This window comes from Amblyomma mixtum, chromosome 7 (genome assembly GCF_055824585.1).
Source record: "Amblyomma mixtum isolate Tamu chromosome 7, ASM5582458v1, whole genome shotgun sequence".
In the NCBI taxonomy this organism is placed as follows: domain Eukaryota; kingdom Metazoa; phylum Arthropoda; class Arachnida; order Ixodida; family Ixodidae; genus Amblyomma; species Amblyomma mixtum.
The window spans coordinates 6,834,416-6,850,956 of record NC_143018.1 but is presented as its reverse complement, the minus strand read 5'-3'; the positions used below and the strand labels follow the sequence as shown (position 1 = coordinate 6,850,956).

The 16,541-nt window shown below is 48.6% G+C and overlaps 1 protein-coding gene and 1 long non-coding RNA gene across 2 annotated transcripts; one reads left to right on the top strand and one right to left on the bottom strand.

Moving 5' to 3' along the window:
• The first annotated feature begins 2,073 nt into the window (after positions 1–2,073).
• On the top strand, positions 2,074–11,703 carry LOC149334865 (ABC transporter G family member 23-like). The gene is made up of 7 exons (XM_089553682.1): positions 2,074–3,444; positions 3,726–3,903; positions 4,992–5,095; positions 5,585–5,655; positions 7,612–7,700; positions 11,412–11,571; positions 11,631–11,703. Exons 1-7 carry the CDS (start codon positions 2,074–2,076, stop codon positions 11,701–11,703), a joined length of 2,046 nt encoding a protein of 681 aa, XP_089409808.1.
• A 1,688-nt stretch (positions 11,704–13,391) lies between these two features.
• On the bottom strand, positions 13,392–16,003 carry LOC149334864 (uncharacterized). Its single transcript, XR_016284460.1, has 2 exons — positions 15,175–16,003; positions 13,392–15,113 (listed from the first exon to the last, which is right to left on the bottom strand). It is a non-coding gene; the product is annotated as an uncharacterized LOC149334864 (long non-coding RNA).
• Positions 16,004–16,541: the final 538 nt, after the last annotated feature.

Genomic DNA, 16,541 nt, shown 5'->3' with positions numbered 1-16,541 from the left:
CGCCGCAACTGGGCTGTTCTCTATAGGTAAGTTGAATGAAGAACAGGGGAGATGGAGAACTACACTGTGCCTCCCCAGCAGATTGTTTTGATAAGCCAGCGGCGAACTATACGCACCGCTTGTTCAGCAGCCACGTGCCCTATAGCTATGGTGTTGGAATGCTCCAATGCCAACGCTGCTGGAGTGGTGGAATTAATGCAATGACCCCCCCCCCCCCCTCCCCCCTTCTGCTTTATCACCGCAATCAGTAATCGAGAGAAATGGTTGAAGCGTGATATCGCGGCAGGCCTGCCGTCATTGAGATTGTGTTAAATTGTATCGTGTGCGTCAGTGGGCCCTTTGTAAATTTATCTTAGCATAAATTTCTGGCTTAGTTGGCTGGTAGTTTCGTTATCGGTAAAGCAGTTTGCGCATCTAGGGTTCAGCGCACAAGCGGCAATGGTATAAGTCTGCTCACTCGCTGTGTATGATAGCACATTTTATAGCTTGGCCGCATGTACCTAATCTGCGCAAGAAATAAACTCCCAGTTCTTAATGCGCCACGCGTGTGTTGTGCGTATCAGTGTCTGCCACCGGTTGTTCGAACCGTCATGATGATCGTGCCGTTAAGGCGTAGCTTAAAGCGAAGCGAAGCTACGCCTTAAACGAAGCGGTACTCTTTTAGCGAAGCGGTAACTGCGCGCAAATTATTTACCCCTGGGTTCAAACCGCTGTCATATGCGTATAGATCATGCTCCGGCGAATGCATGCCTGTCGACGAGCAGTATCCCCATTCAGCTGCGCTGTCCATTCATACTGCTACGAATCGGTATCAGTGCCAAAACCTGCACTGTCCTGCAGCGGAAATTGGCGGATAAGTGCGAAACCGCCACTCTTAAAGTGCCTCGATGCAAGCGGCGCTGACATCGATGCACCCTAGCCGTTCTGGGTAAGGCGCGCCGCACAGTGGAGGACGCTGGATCAATTTCGAGGTTCGTTAGCGTGCGCCGATATCTGGGAACGCGGGCATGTGTGTCCTGCCTCCATAGAAGTTAATCCGCCGCACCTGGGATCGAGCCTGTGGCTTTGGGCTCCTGAGCCGAATGCCAAAGGCATGCCACTAGCTAAAGTCATGCCAGAGGGTATAAATGCAGATAAAATAACTCGCAAGTCTCTTCTTGTGTGACTGCAACGGCTGCTGGGCTGTGCGGTAGTGCTCAATCCTTCTGGGATGTTGGAAGTAGCCTTGGAGGGCACTCTGTTCGCTCGTGACTCCTTTAACGTTACAACGACAATTCTCTAGTACTTCTGGCACCAACGGAAGGGCGATATAAGGCCCCCGAAGGTAATTTTGATCCGTCCCCTGTATTCCGCTCCGGCATGTTGTAATGAGGCTCCACCCAAGATAAGTGTATGTAGAATCACGAAGTTAAGAATGAAGTCAGTGCACACCAGCGTCGAATTCGCGGTCAGCCAAGGGAAAGCACTCCTGCATTCACTTTGTGAAGATCATGCAGCAGAAGAGGATTCATTTCGAGGCACCATACAAGGTAAGACGAGACTACCTGCATCGCTGAATCACTCGCGACGAATGGTTAAGCCGCGTAAACTGTGGCCATGCAGTTGGTTTCTAAAGAAATGCTTGTCTTCTAAAGGAACTGATGGTTATGGCGACGTAGTGCCCCTCAAGGCCTAACCATGGTGCCATTTTCAGCCCTTTCTGGCTTGGAATGTGAGGGATAGCAGAGGAATGCTACTGCCTGTCTCGCTGATATATTCACGGCCTTTTAATTTCGTTCACGCTGAGTTGTAGCTGTTCATAAGCACGCGACACGTGCTCGTCAGGCCGAGGAAGAAATGCACGTGGCACGCTCATTCCTTCCCCCAAACGGCATAGTCGCAGGCACCCAGAGTGCTCTAATTTCTCTGGACGTCCTCTGTTCCACATCTGCCATGATACCTCGTCTTTAGCTGTAAAACATCTGCTTACCAGAAAAAGGAGCTCCCTTAAAGGCAAGTTCGAGGGGCGGCTGAGGTCGGTACACCCGAACAGCCGAGGGACACGACGACAGGTCATCGCAAGCGGCAGCTACCATGAGCTCAGAACCACCGCCAACGACCGCGACCGACTCAGCCCAGGAATCGAAAGCCAGTATTGCTCCCCTTCGACCCGATGGTTCCGAGGCTACCAACGCCCACGCCGCCGACGACCAGGAAACAAAGGCCCCTGGTGACACCCAGGTGCTGCAGACGGAGGACAAGGCCAAAACGGATACCGCCGCCGCACCGGAGCCTCAAGAAGCTGGAGACGCGCCAGAGGCCCTACAAGGCGGCGCCGGGGGGCTTGGCCACACGCCGGCAGTGCTAATCCAGGGTCTCGAACTGTGGTACGGCAGCGGCGCCAAACGGGTAGACATCTTCAAGGGCATCAACATGAGGGTGCCTCGCGGCGGCATCTACGCGCTCCTAGGATCCTCGGGCTGCGGCAAGACGACGCTCCTGCGCTGCGTCATGGGAAGGAAGCACTTCCAGAAAGGCACCGTCCGAGTCTTCGGTTTGCAGCCAGGCACCCCGGGTTCCAAGATCCCCGGCTCGAATGTAGGCTACATGCCGCAGGAGCTCGCTCTCTACAACGCCTTCAGCATTGAGGAGACGCTCCAGTTCTTCGCTCGACTCTACGCCCTGAGCCCGGAACAGTGCAGCGAAAGGGCGGAATTCCTCATTGGACTCCTGGACATTCCCGACAAGCACCGGCTGGTGTCCTTCCTGAGCGGAGGCCAAAAGAGGCGCCTCTCTCTGGCTGTCTCCCTGATCCATTCACCGCCGTTCCTCATCCTGGATGAGCCGACCGTCGGCATAGACCCGGTGCTTCGTAAGACCATCTGGAGTCACCTGCACACGCTCTCCGAACGCGACAAGATGACCATCATAATCACGACGCACTACATCGACGAGGCGCGGCTGGCCTCCACCGTGTCTTTCTTGCGAGAAGGCCAGATACTGGCCGAAGAGTCTCCCGCCAAGCTCATGGAGCTCTACAAGACGCGCAACCTGGAGGAGATATTCTTGAAACTCGCCAGGCAGGACAAGTCGAGCCTGCCCGTGCCGGAAGTGGTCATTGGTGGTGAAGTCCCACCGGACCACGACCGGACGCCGCTGTCCTTCATGGCTTCGACACTGGAGAGGCGACCGGCCCTGAACGAGAAGGACTTGCAACGGTCCCTGTCCAGGATAGGCGTCATGTTCAGCAAAAACGTCATCAAGTTCAGGCGCAGCTTTGGCCTCGTCCTGTACAGCATGCTCCTGCCTGCAATAGAGGTGACCATGTTCTGCTACGTCCTCGGCAAGGTTCCCACTGGCCTGAGAATTGCCATTGTCAACGAAGAGGTGGCACCGCCGGGCTCCACAACCCCGCTGCTCAGCACTGCCTTCATAGAAGCATTGGACCGCTCGATCTTGCCACAGGTAAACTACGCACCGCAGAATTCCTAGCGTCGAAATGCTGTTCATGTTGATTACCACCGTTATCGACAGCCATATCACGTCCATTGCTGGACTAAGGTCTTTAACTTTCTCAACTTGCCACTGCTCCTTGTCTGTCTGCGAAGTCGCCTGCGTGCGTGCATGTGAGTACGCCAAATGCTGTTGTTATGGAACAAGCTAATCGCACACCCTTTTCTCGATATGGCGGTTCATTATAAATGCCGCCCTTCCCAAATCGTACAGCGTCTCCGCGTCCGGTGCAGATAAGCTACGACACCATCGACAAGGGTATCGACTCGGTCAAGACGGGAGTGACGTACGCCGTCGTCCACGCCAAGGCCAACCTGACGCGAAGCCTGGTCTCCCGCTTCAGCCCCGCCGTGCCGGTCACGAAGGCGCTGCTGGACTACGCCTCGCTTCATGCCTACCTCGACATGTCGAGTGAGTCGTCCCTGTAGCTTGCGCACTGACTGCGCGTGGCACGGTTATATGCTCCATAGTCTTTGTCAAAATGAGCGCCAGCCATGACAACAGCGGCTGAAACTGTCACCAGCACTGCTGCTGTATTGCAGTCATAACGGCGCGCTTGGGCTCTAAAGGTTTACAGGGGGAGGGGGAAGGGTCTTCTCCTTCAAATGGTTCACCTCATAAGTAGTACAATTCCAAATTATTCACGCTGATTTCTCTCTTTCCTCTAAATTCTCTTCCCCAAGCTTTGCACAGAGGAGAGCCCCGTGCTCCTTTATTGAGCATAGGCGGTTTTCCTCGTGGCGTGACTGTGACTGCGTCCTTGACTGTGTGACTGTGACTGTGTCTTAACTGTGTGACTGTGTGTCCTTGACTTCGGTTTTGTCTTGTTTTGTCTTGATTATGTTTTTATTTTTCTGATTTTTATTTTGTGGCCGGCAATCAGTGCTTTCTTAGACTGTTACTGTGACCATGACTTTGCAGTGACTTGGGTTTTCTCTTTTTTATTATTAATATTTATTCCGCGGACTGCACGTTGTGCTTTGGCTCTCTGCCTGCCACTAACTTTTATTGTGATGAGCCTTGTGTTTTCTTTGCTTTTTTTTAATGCTCTGTTTTTCGCTTAAATTTTTTTTCTTCTTTGGAACATTTATTTTGAATTGTCGTTAAGCCTGGCAAAGCATTGCTGGTCCAGGCATCCTCTCTCTTTCTTTTATGTTTTTTTACCTTTTTTTGAGAGGACCAATAAAAGGGAAAAGGGGGAAGGATCTATAGTACTTGAGCCGCACTGCCCGCTGAACCAAATAGCGCGGCCTAACCGTTTGCAGAAGCAATACTGTTTCTAAAGGACGATCTTGGCAGTATAGCCGGCGCATGCATTGAACTTGGGGAGGGGGGAGTACTCTGTCCCTGAAACCCCTGTAAAGTAAATGGCAAGGCCCTTGAGCCGTGAATAAAGGCTCGAGTAGGCATATCCCAGGGGGCTTGTTTAGATCTTATAAATTTTTTTCAAAATGCGTGACCGTAAAACGCCTTCTTTGGTGCCTACACTTGCTCCGCAGACCAGCAGGTGTTCAGGACAATCCAGCACTACATGGGTAAAGCGCTGACTGAAGCGTTGCCCTCGACGTCGATAAACATGCTGCACTTCCAGAGCGTTCTAGTGGTGAGTGCGTACATCAGTTACAGCATTCGCACACTGCAGGGAGTAGCGGACAGCTGTTTTGTAAGAATCGCGAGCGCCCTCATCTCAAAGGAGCACAGGTACCAAATTTTAGTGCATGTTTGCCTCGTCGTAATGGTGTGTCAGACGTTAGCGTGCATGGATAACCGCGTGCTACTCACGTATACGGCCGCTAAATTATCTATACTCTATCCTGTGCTTTTACGCTTTGAATTTGAAGAACCGACGGATGCCTGAGGCTCAAAGTACACCACTGGTCACATACGGCATGCATGAAAAAACTGCAATATTATTACTGCTTATTCATTCGTTGTCATTCCGGCTCTTCAGACAGGCTGGTTTAAGCGATGTAGTGAATTAATTAGTAGTCGACGGTCGAGCCGTATACTAGTGCTGGGCCAGTTAAAGTTCGTACACTACACTAGGCCTCCAGTGACAACGTATTAACGTAACCTTCTCGTCAATCTGCAGAGAGAAGACCCTGTGATCGGCAGCAGGGAGCCGACCTTCACTGAATTCGTCGCTCCCGGAATGATACTAACGTAAGCGACGCTTGTTTAGGCGCACTTGTTACTGCGGGAGCTAGTAGCAGTGGCTTATTATTACAAAGAGGATGGAAAAGTTGTTGCCAGCCGTGGCAATTGCTGTCTAATACTTGCCATGTTGTTGTTTCACCGTAAAGCACTTAGATAGAGACATCGATAGACAATAGAGACAATAGAGACATTGATGAAGGGGTTCCGACAAGACTTAAAGTTGCCTTGACAACCTATTTTCGAGCATACCCTGCATTTTCCATTTAATTTCCCAACACTTTCACTGCAGAAAATAGTTTCTCGAGCCCAGAGTTGACGCGCTTTGACTTACTGTCATAGATGGCGCCACTGTGCTCACATCCCAACCATGCATCCAAACATTCAAAGAAGCGACTCTGCGTCACGGCTAACAGATGGTGTCGTAGTCGCACTTTTTACAGCGTTCGCAACGCAATAAGTGCTGCGTACGCAAGCTTACTTAGGCCTACGTATTAAAACTGTCTACTGGCCAGGGTAAGCAAGGTGTCTAGCATCACGTGATAGCATCACGTCACGCTCGTGATAAGGGTTGGCCTCCGGCCAAGCCGCCAAATTACTAAGAAGATACCCCTCAAGCAGAGAGGTCTCCCTCATATGGGTTCCTGCTCATGAGGGCATTCCGGGTAATGAGGCTGCTCACAGCCTCGCTCGAGAATTACACATCCGAGCAGCTCTGGAAGTGCCCCTGAGTGGGAATAAAGACACTCTAATAACGCATAATAAATGAAATAACGTCTGATAAATGAAATAAATAACTGATAAACCTAGACTGGATAGAAGACTTCCGGATAGGTCACTCACTCCAAATGAGCGTAGGGCCTGGAGGAGGCTTCAGGTCAACAGATTCTTTCCGTACTCTACACTACACCACGAAGACTCTGGGGAGTCTGAGCTCTGCAGTATCTGCCACAGAATGACTTCGCAAAATCACTTAATTTGGGAGTGTCAGGATTCTCCTGTGGCTAAATCACATGGCATCCTAGACCTTGCACCTGGGATGAGCTGATCCAGAGCCACGACCCGGATGACGGGAATAAAGTTCATTCAGTCATTCATCCAGAGAAAAATTTTACAGTACATGCAGCATCTCACTGCATAGAAATGTTTGAAATGCATTTGTATCTTTGTTTGCAATAAAAGCTGGGGCACCTGCCATCATCATCACTTGTTTTAGCCTTACGGTAACTCGTTACGGGAGAGACTGTACGCTAAAACGTCTCGCGTGCACAGCACTAACCGGAAAGTCCGGCGTTCGGTAACACGGTAAACGGCAACGTGAACACGGTAACGATATGCTATAACTCTCTATTGTTCTGCGCATGCATACTGGAGCTTGCCCTGACGGGTCGGAGATGCGTTCCGGCGTCAAACTGAAATCCCCTTTTGTGGTAAAACCCACTTGCCCATTTAAATACACGGCAACTGCGGCGCCAAAACAGCAACAAAAAAAATTGGTGGACGCTTAGCGCAAGCAAAAGCGCAGCGCCTCCAACTGAAGGAACGCAGTGCGCCGCATCTACAGGTCACGCGTGGCTACCGGCCGCCGCTGCGCGACGACTCAAAACGTCTTCGGTAATTTTTTTTTATATTTTGTTTTTGATATTGTTGCGACTGAGACAATGAAAACATAATCTGCAGCTGGTAAGACGTCACAGCGGCAGTAGCGCCACAGGTGCGCAGCGCGGCGTAACTGCAGCCGGGCTATCTGAAGGAGCGAGTTGGTCGCCCATATTCACTCCGCTAAAGGTCAAACGTAACTGCGGCCGGGTAACGCGAAGGCTTGAAAGTGCGAGTAGTATTGCTTCCGCAATAGAAAATGAAACGATCAACTCGAGTACACGTTGAGCTATTCCGCGCATTAACTGTACACGTATGTAACGTGGCAGGAGTACACATGGTGCCGACTGCTCTCCTCCTGTGCAGGTTCATCTACTTCATTTCGGCAGGGTTGTGCATAAACACACTTCTCGGCGAAAAGGGCGACGGCCTCCTGGAAAGGTGCATCGTCGCAGGTGGGTGCGGTACGACGCGCGTCAGCCTCCTTGAGAGTCTTTGCTGGCTGCAGTGCCTCAATCATCGCCATCATTTTATCTGATTACTTGAATACGATGATGATTATAGCCCCTTTTCATGAAGGTAATGGTGATGACAGTGCACGGCTTTTGCAGTAGCCCTTTGCAAAACCCTTTTCAATACCTCAGAAATCCTGGAAGATCTCAAGGCACCACCTTTCAGACTAAAACGACAGTTTAAATACGCGGAAGGTAAAAAATTGCCGACAATTACGTTACTTTCTAATGCGCAATTTGAGCGCTGCTCATCAACTGTTTCAGCTTTTCGATAGATTGAGGCAAATAATTCGAGCAAGACATGTATGTACAATTAGGGAGAACTTGTTATTTTTCGCACATATTCCTTCTTCAGGAAACACTCCATTAACAGTTCTTGATTGTCATGAAGGAAGCTTTGTGGGCGGAGAAATAGATGGATATATGCTTGACTTGCTACGCCAATGCCTGGTTCTCAAAGACGAGGTCTGCGCAAGTATTTCGCGAAGTTGTCACAGCTGTGGGAGCCGTTACGAGCGAGAGGAACGGGATATGTTCTCCCGCATAAGTGGTAAGAAATTCCCGCTTCTCTTTATATCTACATTAAAGTCCCCACCCACCCTGCTACCTTGGCAGGTGGCAGCGTTTCTGGCACATCGTTGTCAATGCCAAAGCATGCAGCGCACATCTGTCACTACCGCCACGTAGCTTAAAGCACGATTGAGGTGTCCACTGTTTTAAGAGGGCAGTTACGCACCTTCCCTCTGGTTCAGGTGTCCACCGAGATGTAGGAGACAGATACTGCTCATTTCCTTTCCTCAAAAAAATACCGAGGACACTGGAAATTCGAAAGTGTGCTTGGCGAAAGCCTTGTGGTCAACCCACTGCCGCTTCCCCGAACCGCTTGGCGCAGAATCACTGGGCCGCTTCGGAGCCTTGCGTCTCACTCACTCGTGAATACAAGGGGGGTACTGCGCACAAAAAGACAAGGACAAGAAGATAACACAACAAGCGCAGTACTCACTCGACTACAACGAGACGTCTGGCGAAGGAGCGGCAGTGTAGCTGCCATCACCGCTCCTTCGCCAGACGTCGCGGCGGTGCAGCTGCCACCGCCGACGCGCGCGCTCGTTCTACCGCTACTGGGGCCCCTGGAAATACTTGCTAGTCTGCCGTCCGCGCGGAGCTCCCTGGTGGTGGTGGTGGAGAAAACATTTATTCAGCACGGACAGGAGGTGTTTGGATCAGCCCGTAAGGGACCGATCCTTACAGACACTAGGTGGAGGTCCCTAGTTTGGGACCCTACGGAACCAGTTGGCTGCGCCTCGCATGAATGAGCAGGGGGCGCTGCACGCATTCGGAACGTAAAGCCCCTGTGCCTGCAGCCGCCGCCGTGCCGTGCCTGCCGTGTCTGCGGAAGTGTTGCGCGCTACTTCTTGGTGGGCTACTTCTTGGTGGGGAGCACGGAATACTGGTGTTTCTTTCTTTTTTTTAAACTTCAGCCAAGACAAGCTTGAAAGCCTATTTAGCATAGTTCGGTAGTCGTCGAGAACTATAATGATGAATGCCGCACCGTTTTTGGTTGCTGTTATTTGCAATCTTGCGAACCCACAACTATCGGTAATCTGCATCAGGAGTGGTCACTTCATTAGTTTCGATACCTAAGAAGCAGCCATGCAGTTGCTAGAATATGTTGGCTATTCTCGACAGCCTAATTGAAAAAGGAGCGATCAATGATGCAGAAACTGCATTGTTCTCTTATGCTCCACGTATACATCGGACCACAGCGCCTGTGTGACAGGAAAAAGCCATGAGATGTTAATTTATTATATCTCGGGCTACATAGCTAGAAAAGCACTGAAAAAAGCCCGTGTGTAGACTGTGTGTCAGCCTTGACAAAAAGCAGCGTCTACAGCGAATGATCCAGCTGCAGCTTTCACTGCAAACTTTCATAATGGTGGCTTGCCGTATCCCTCTGGCCCCTTGAAGAAAATTATCACCGTCCTTGAAGAAAGCTTCATCGCGCTTACTTTAGCCTTAATAACTTGCACGAGAAGAGCACTGTTGACTTCGCTGATTTTTTAACATATGTACGTTTTCCGTCTCTAGCCAGCGTGAAACATTGACATATGAAATTGCTAATGGCATAATCAAATTCTACATCTGCACTGTAAACAAAAATATACCCAAAAGGGAGTAAAAATGGTGGCGGCCATCCTTTTTACTCCATTTGTGAAAACATTTACTCTATGAGTGGGGAGTAAAAAGGTGGACTGTCCTCCATTTTACTCCCTCGAGGGAATAATGGAGTAAAAATGAGGATTTACCAGAATTTACTCCAGTCTAGAAAGGGTGCCAAATACTCCATTGTGCCAAATACTCCACCAGTGCCGAAATGGAGTAAAAAAAACACCATTTTGTGCAATCCGCCCCGCCACCTAGCGTCTCGTCTGCTTCCGGTCAGTCGTCTGATAATGGCGGTGAGTGAAGACCGCTTGGTTACCACCATCGCTGGATCTCCGTTCACTTCTGCTCCTTCACGGGCGCCTGCCGCGGTACAAGATATCGGCTTGTCGCCGTTTTCCGCTACAGTATGGTACATAATTGAATTGCTCCTGTGAAGCCTCCAGTGCTCTAACCATACCTAACTTTCCTTTGTTTGTGTCGCCACCCCGTTACAGCCCCCGCTTAGGCCTAGTTCCCACAGGCTTTTTTCAGTGTGGTCCTCGCAATGTATTGCAGTAGATTGTGTTTCATGAACATGGAACTGTGATAGAACATAGTGCCAACCCTGAGCTCTTGATTGAGCTCATGAGGCTACATTTTTCCTCAGTCATATTGAAAAGCCAAGCCTTATTGAAGTTAATATGGAAGCAAACACTGCCATTCCAAACTACCATCAGGGGTGTTTTCAGCTTTTCTGCTCTGATTTTTAGTTAAATATAGCGTGGTGCATGACCGTGAAAACTACTCAGCGACTCCTTCTCAGTTTTGAACTACTGATTATAAGGTTACATCCCTTTATCTACGAACACGGCCAACCAAACGAGCTCGTACAGCAAAGGGAGACGACAAGCAGACGACTTCTGCCACCTACGCCGCCGCTGGGCTTGCAGACAGCGAATAGAATGCGAGACGCGGTTACATTAGGGCAGCGCTGTTTCCCAAGTTGTGTTGCCGGCGGCCCGCAGAGCTACTGCCCGTTTCCGCCGCTGTCACTGTAAGAATGAGCCTGAATGAGGATAAATAAACTATAAACATCATGCCATTTTCGGGCTCCATTTCTATAAGGGAGTAAAAATTTACTCCCTTTTCACTCCAAAATAACTCCCTTGCATAAGGGAGTAAATAAAAAACACTGTACGTATGGAGTAAAAAAAAAACCTCCTTTTGGGTGTGCGTTAGAGGACAAGCCATTTACTCCCTTTTGGGTGTTTTTTTGCAAACAGTGGTTCACCTGCGCCTCTACACAAGTCAATCACTGTTGAGAGGGCTGCTAAGAAGGAGCAGCTGAAGCTTTTAAAGATGAGATGATGCCAGTAGGTAGTGGAAACAAAAATGTGAGCAGCCTGACAACGAGTGCAAAATTGACGGAAGCAAATGTGTTTAACAACGGTTTTCCTTTGATGTTATACATAACTAAGTCGCCGATATATCTTCGGGTTGATCGCGCAGGCGTGCGTCCCTACGAGGTGGTGCTGGCACACGTCTGCTCGCTGTCGTTCGTGGTGGTCGCCCAGGACCTGCTGCTGCTTTTCGTGGGCTTCGTCATCTTCGAACTGCCCACCAGGGGCCCCATCTACGCCGTCGTTCTCATCGCGGTCATGCAGGGCATGTGCGGCATGACGCTAGGTACAGCGCCTTTCCTTTTTAAACTAAAACTATATCTCTTAGGGATTGTGAGGGGACTCCAAGGAAAAGCATCAGCGAAGCCCCTGAAGCCCGCAAGAGCATGCGCGGCAGCTGACGTGATGTCACAGTGGTCTGACGTCACCGTCAGAAGCAACATTTGTGGAGTGGGCGCTGCGGATCTTTATGACGTCACAGCATGGAGAAGTGTAGGCACAGCAGGCGGCAGCGTCTGCGCGCGTGACGTGCGCCGTGACGTCATACCAATTGTACTATAAAAGCCAGCGCCAAGTGCTTGCGCCCGCACCGCCGCCATTTAGTGGGAATGAATTGCAGCAGCAGGAGAAAAACTGCACGAAATAGATAAACTAACCAACTACACCATAGTTCAAAATTAACTATAAGCTAAACAAAACCTTAGCTTACCTGACAATTGTTTCCTCCGCACATGCAACACAGATGGCCACGTTGGCCGTCATAGAGTTTCTTACTATTACCTAGAGGCAAAGCTGGCGCACCGTCTATCGAAGCTTGCATGGAACTCCCTCGAGACCACTTCAGCCACCATGGGCGCTCTAAGCATCATGGGCCAGTGCGCTACCGACTGCAGAACCACTCTTAGAAAAAAGGTAGTAGTACTTATGCTAACTTTTGGGGTAGTAACTGGTTGTCACATATGTTTACTACCCTGTTAGTAAATGCAGTTAGTAACGGGAAGGTAGTAACGGCTGCTGCCTGCAGTTAGTAACGGGAAGCTAGTAGTATATACTAAGAAAATGAGTAGAAACTCGCATATGCTGCTAGATTCATCGTACGGTGTGCTGGCGTGGCTTGTTAAATTCATGCATACTCGAAAAATAAAAAAAGCTTCCCAGTCAATTTGACTAATTCCGGAATCCAGACAGAGCTATGAGAGCGTGCTGGCCGTAAATCACGCACTTAGGTTCAAGCTTATCGCCCATTACATGTACAAACTATGCGAGTCGCGCACACAAAGGTTCAGAATGCAGGAAAAGCCCAAATCAGAAAGAGACACACTCGCGCACTGCGCGTGCACATCTAGGGAAATCTTTCTCAGTCTTAATATACTCCGTAAATTACTCTCATTTACGGGCTAGTGGCTCTTACCGGTCGAGCTAAGTTACCAGCGTTAATTATGAAGTTGAGATTGTAGAAACAGCTTAGTCTGCCTAACCATATACCCCTGAAGAAATGTTCAACTACAAAACCAATTTATTAGCACGACAATCTGTGTCAGCTTATATTCTTTGACTTTCTTTTAGGGTTAAAGGAACAGTTACTAACTAGGTAGTAACTAGCGACCATAGTAAGTAAAAAGATAGCAAGGGCTACTTTTACTAGCTATACCTTGAAGAGAGTAATAAATAGCTGATAAAAGGTAGTAAAACGAAGTCAGAGTTAGTAACTGCTGTACTTACTACCTTTTTATTAATTTTTTTAAGAGTGCACGACGGCTTTTGGCCAAAAAATAATGCAAAAATAAACGTTGTTAGATAATAAATAAGAATGCCCTGGCATTCAATATCCTGCCTTTAAATTGCAACAAACGAGCGGAAAAGAATGTAAATAAAAAACCTGCCCAAAATAAGAGATGGCTTGCTCTCCTATCGGCCTAGCCCTTTCAGGCACACATTATGTTCTGGCGTCGAGAAAAATTTGAATACTTTTGTGTGTATAGTTTTACATTGATATAACACAAAAATATCAATTGCTCAAAAAATTGCTAAACTAAAAAATTAGGTCGCGCGCACATTTGTGCACATTGTGACTCAACGACACCGAGGATCAGAAGCCAAACAAACATTTATTAAACAGAAAAGTGAGAATGAACGACGTAAAACACATTATTTTGATGTTCAAACAATCAGGTCAGAGGAAAGTGTCGATTTTGAGTGACATTCAAAATAGCAATCATTGGTGGCGGACAAACACAAAAAGACACCACACTTTCTGCAGCGCACACGAGACTTTGATGTGCAGCCTGCTCTCCTGCATCGTCGCGAGAAGTGCGTGGTTACGTGCTGAGGCCAGTGTTCTCTTCTGACAAGCCGTACGGAATTGGTCGGAAGAGGCTCGGCGTTGTGTTGTAGCCTTGCTGCATTTAGATTGCTCTCAGAGCTCTTTTTTTCCCCACTGTCTTGTTACAGTGAACAAGGCGGAGTGCAACGTCAGTTTGAAATTCCAGCATGTCCTTCGTGCTTTTCCTTGGGAGGCCTTCGGCTGCAGCATCTCTCAAATATTCCAGCCACGAGTTTGCAAGTGCAAAAGAAAGCATATGCGAAATCATCCTTACTGGCCATTTCTTTGTTTTAGTGCGGATGGGATAAAGCGACATAACAAAGTCCAACTTATCGACTGCACCCATATGCCGGTTGTACTCAACAATCGCTTGAGGGCACTCGACCTGAATACTTTCCTTCTTTGCCGCGCTCCATCTTTTAACAAGCTTCTTGACACCCAACCCAACTTGTGTTGAAGCAACCGTCACAAGGTTATTGTCTTTCCACCTGATGAGCACGACATCGCCGTCCCCTGTCACTTTCCGGTTTGTTGCTCCACGTGCACAGTTTTTCATTTCCTTTTCTCCTTTCATTTGGCATCCCAGAAGCCTGTTGGAACGTATTGTGCCTGTGGCAAGGATTCCCAGCATTTTTAGTTCTCGAAGAAGCAGAACAGACGTAAAGTATTTATCAAAAAATAACTTCAGGTTGAGGTGGTGTGGAAGGGTCTCAACAAGTCTCATTACAACGCAACCGCCCAGACCGAGATACGAGCACTCACAGTCGATGCCTGTGCCTTTTCCTTGATAAATTTCGAAGTCATGGGCCAATCCATCGCTGCTGCACCGCACAAAAATCTTTACTCCAACAGGGTTTGGTCTGCTTTTGATTACTTATTTCGCTGGTACCCTCCCTGAGAATGATGCCATCTGCTCGTCAATGCTGTTCTCTTCAAGTACCCCAAGTTCAAGGCAGCGCTTACTAATGTTATCAAGCAGTGGCCTAACTTTCCAAAATTTGTCCACTGATGATGAATCTTGGGGCTCGTTCTGGTCAGTTATGTGCAAAGCAGCCCTGATCTTAAAAAAATCTGTTCACAGACATCGAGTCTGCAATTACAGGGATGCGAGTGCCATAGCTCCAGTACATTCGAATTCTTGGAAACTGAAGCACTCCCATGTAGGCTAGCATTCCCAAAAAAAGTCTTGATTTCTTCAAGAGTGCAAGAAAGTTCGGTACCCGTCTTTTGCACGTAATAGACATTAGTGTACTTCGTCAATTCCTCAAAAACAGAGTTTGTAAAATAGCGCTCGAAGTACTTGAGTGGATCCATAGGAGTGGCAGCACCACGTGGCTGGTAGATGCAGTCGATGTTGTCTGGCTCGAATTTTTTTCGGCACCACTTGACCATTCTGCTTTTCTTTGAGAGTGGTTGGCATTCATCATCGGTTTCCTCGATTTCAGCTTCATCGCTACAAGGCACCGGTACCTCCTCATCATCGTTCACCTGAAAAATTATTTAAAGAACATTGCAATGCAGAAAGCGTCAAAGCGAATTTTCTACTCACCACTGCTGGTTGCTCAACTTCAGTCTCTTCATCGTCAGATAGATCAGCATCAGAGACATCTCCATTCGGTATTAACGTAAAAATCCGGTCAGCAACTGAATTTGGAGTCTTGCGTTGAGTCCTGCCATGGTTCTGGATATCTACAAAAACAAATGTACGCTTACATATCAAAAAGACTAGACTATGACACTCGGGAAGCGCTGCGAACGATTTCGCGACTGAGTCTAGTTGAAGCACGACGTGGACAAATGTACACGCACGTGGGCACGGGACCTAATTCGCCGATAAGAATATACCGCTGAACAGATTTTTAATTTCCTAGTTATCTACATGTCTTTCTCTACACAGTCACATCAAGAATTATTATTCACGACTGCAATGCACAGCGTAAGACAATGAAAACGTGACAGCACTTACTTGCAGCACCGTTAAAGTTTAGCACCGTTGAACGTAGCGGCGTCCATCTTGTTTGGGCGAACAATTCTCGTTTTGAACAAGAGATGACGCTAGCTGTATTTTAAGCGGGAATTTCAAAAGTACTGATGACGAAACCGCGCTAGACGCCGCGCTAAAAATCGGGAGAAGTTGCGTGCACAATCGTAGACGCCATGCCGCAAGGGGCTAGTATTACACAGCTAATATTTCGCGCTTAACAGCCGCACTTTAAAAATAAATGTTTCAAGAAAAATGTTGCTTAAACACTTTAAGAGGTTTTTTAATGGAATTTCGGAAAATAAAAACCTTTCATTGGCGTCGTGTTCTGTTGCGTTTTCGCTACTATGGCTTTTGCGCACTACCTTCGTGCCAAAGTCGTCTGCGCGCGGGGCGCGCCATTTGACGGCCCTTCTCTGAAGCAGCATATGAGCGCACACACGGAGCACAGCGTTTTCGGAATGGGACATGTCAGTAACGCCACTCCGTGTTCCCGAAAAAATCCGACTGTCCCGTACCAGGTAGCTCACCGGTCCATGATGCTTTGAGCGTCCATGGTGGCTGAAGTGCAGCGTCGCCAGCTTTCCCTCTAGGTAATATACTGCGTAAAATATTGCGCTTCAGTGCTTTTCAGGAGTTGGAATAGGCCATCGTTGCTTGCCGTTGCTTTGAATGGCAGTTTACCAGTATCCCTCAAGAGAAAAGTATACAACAGCTGTATCTTACCGGTAGAAACGTGGATGCTAACAAAGAGGGCTCAGCTTAAGTTAAGGACAACGCAGCGAGCTATGCAAAGAAAAATGATAGGTGTAACGTTAAGTGATCGGAAGCTGGAAGAGTGGGTGAGGCAACAAACGCGGGTTAATAACATCCTAGTCGAAATCAAGAGGAAGAAGTGGGCTTGGGCAGAGCATGTAATTCGATGGCAAGATAAC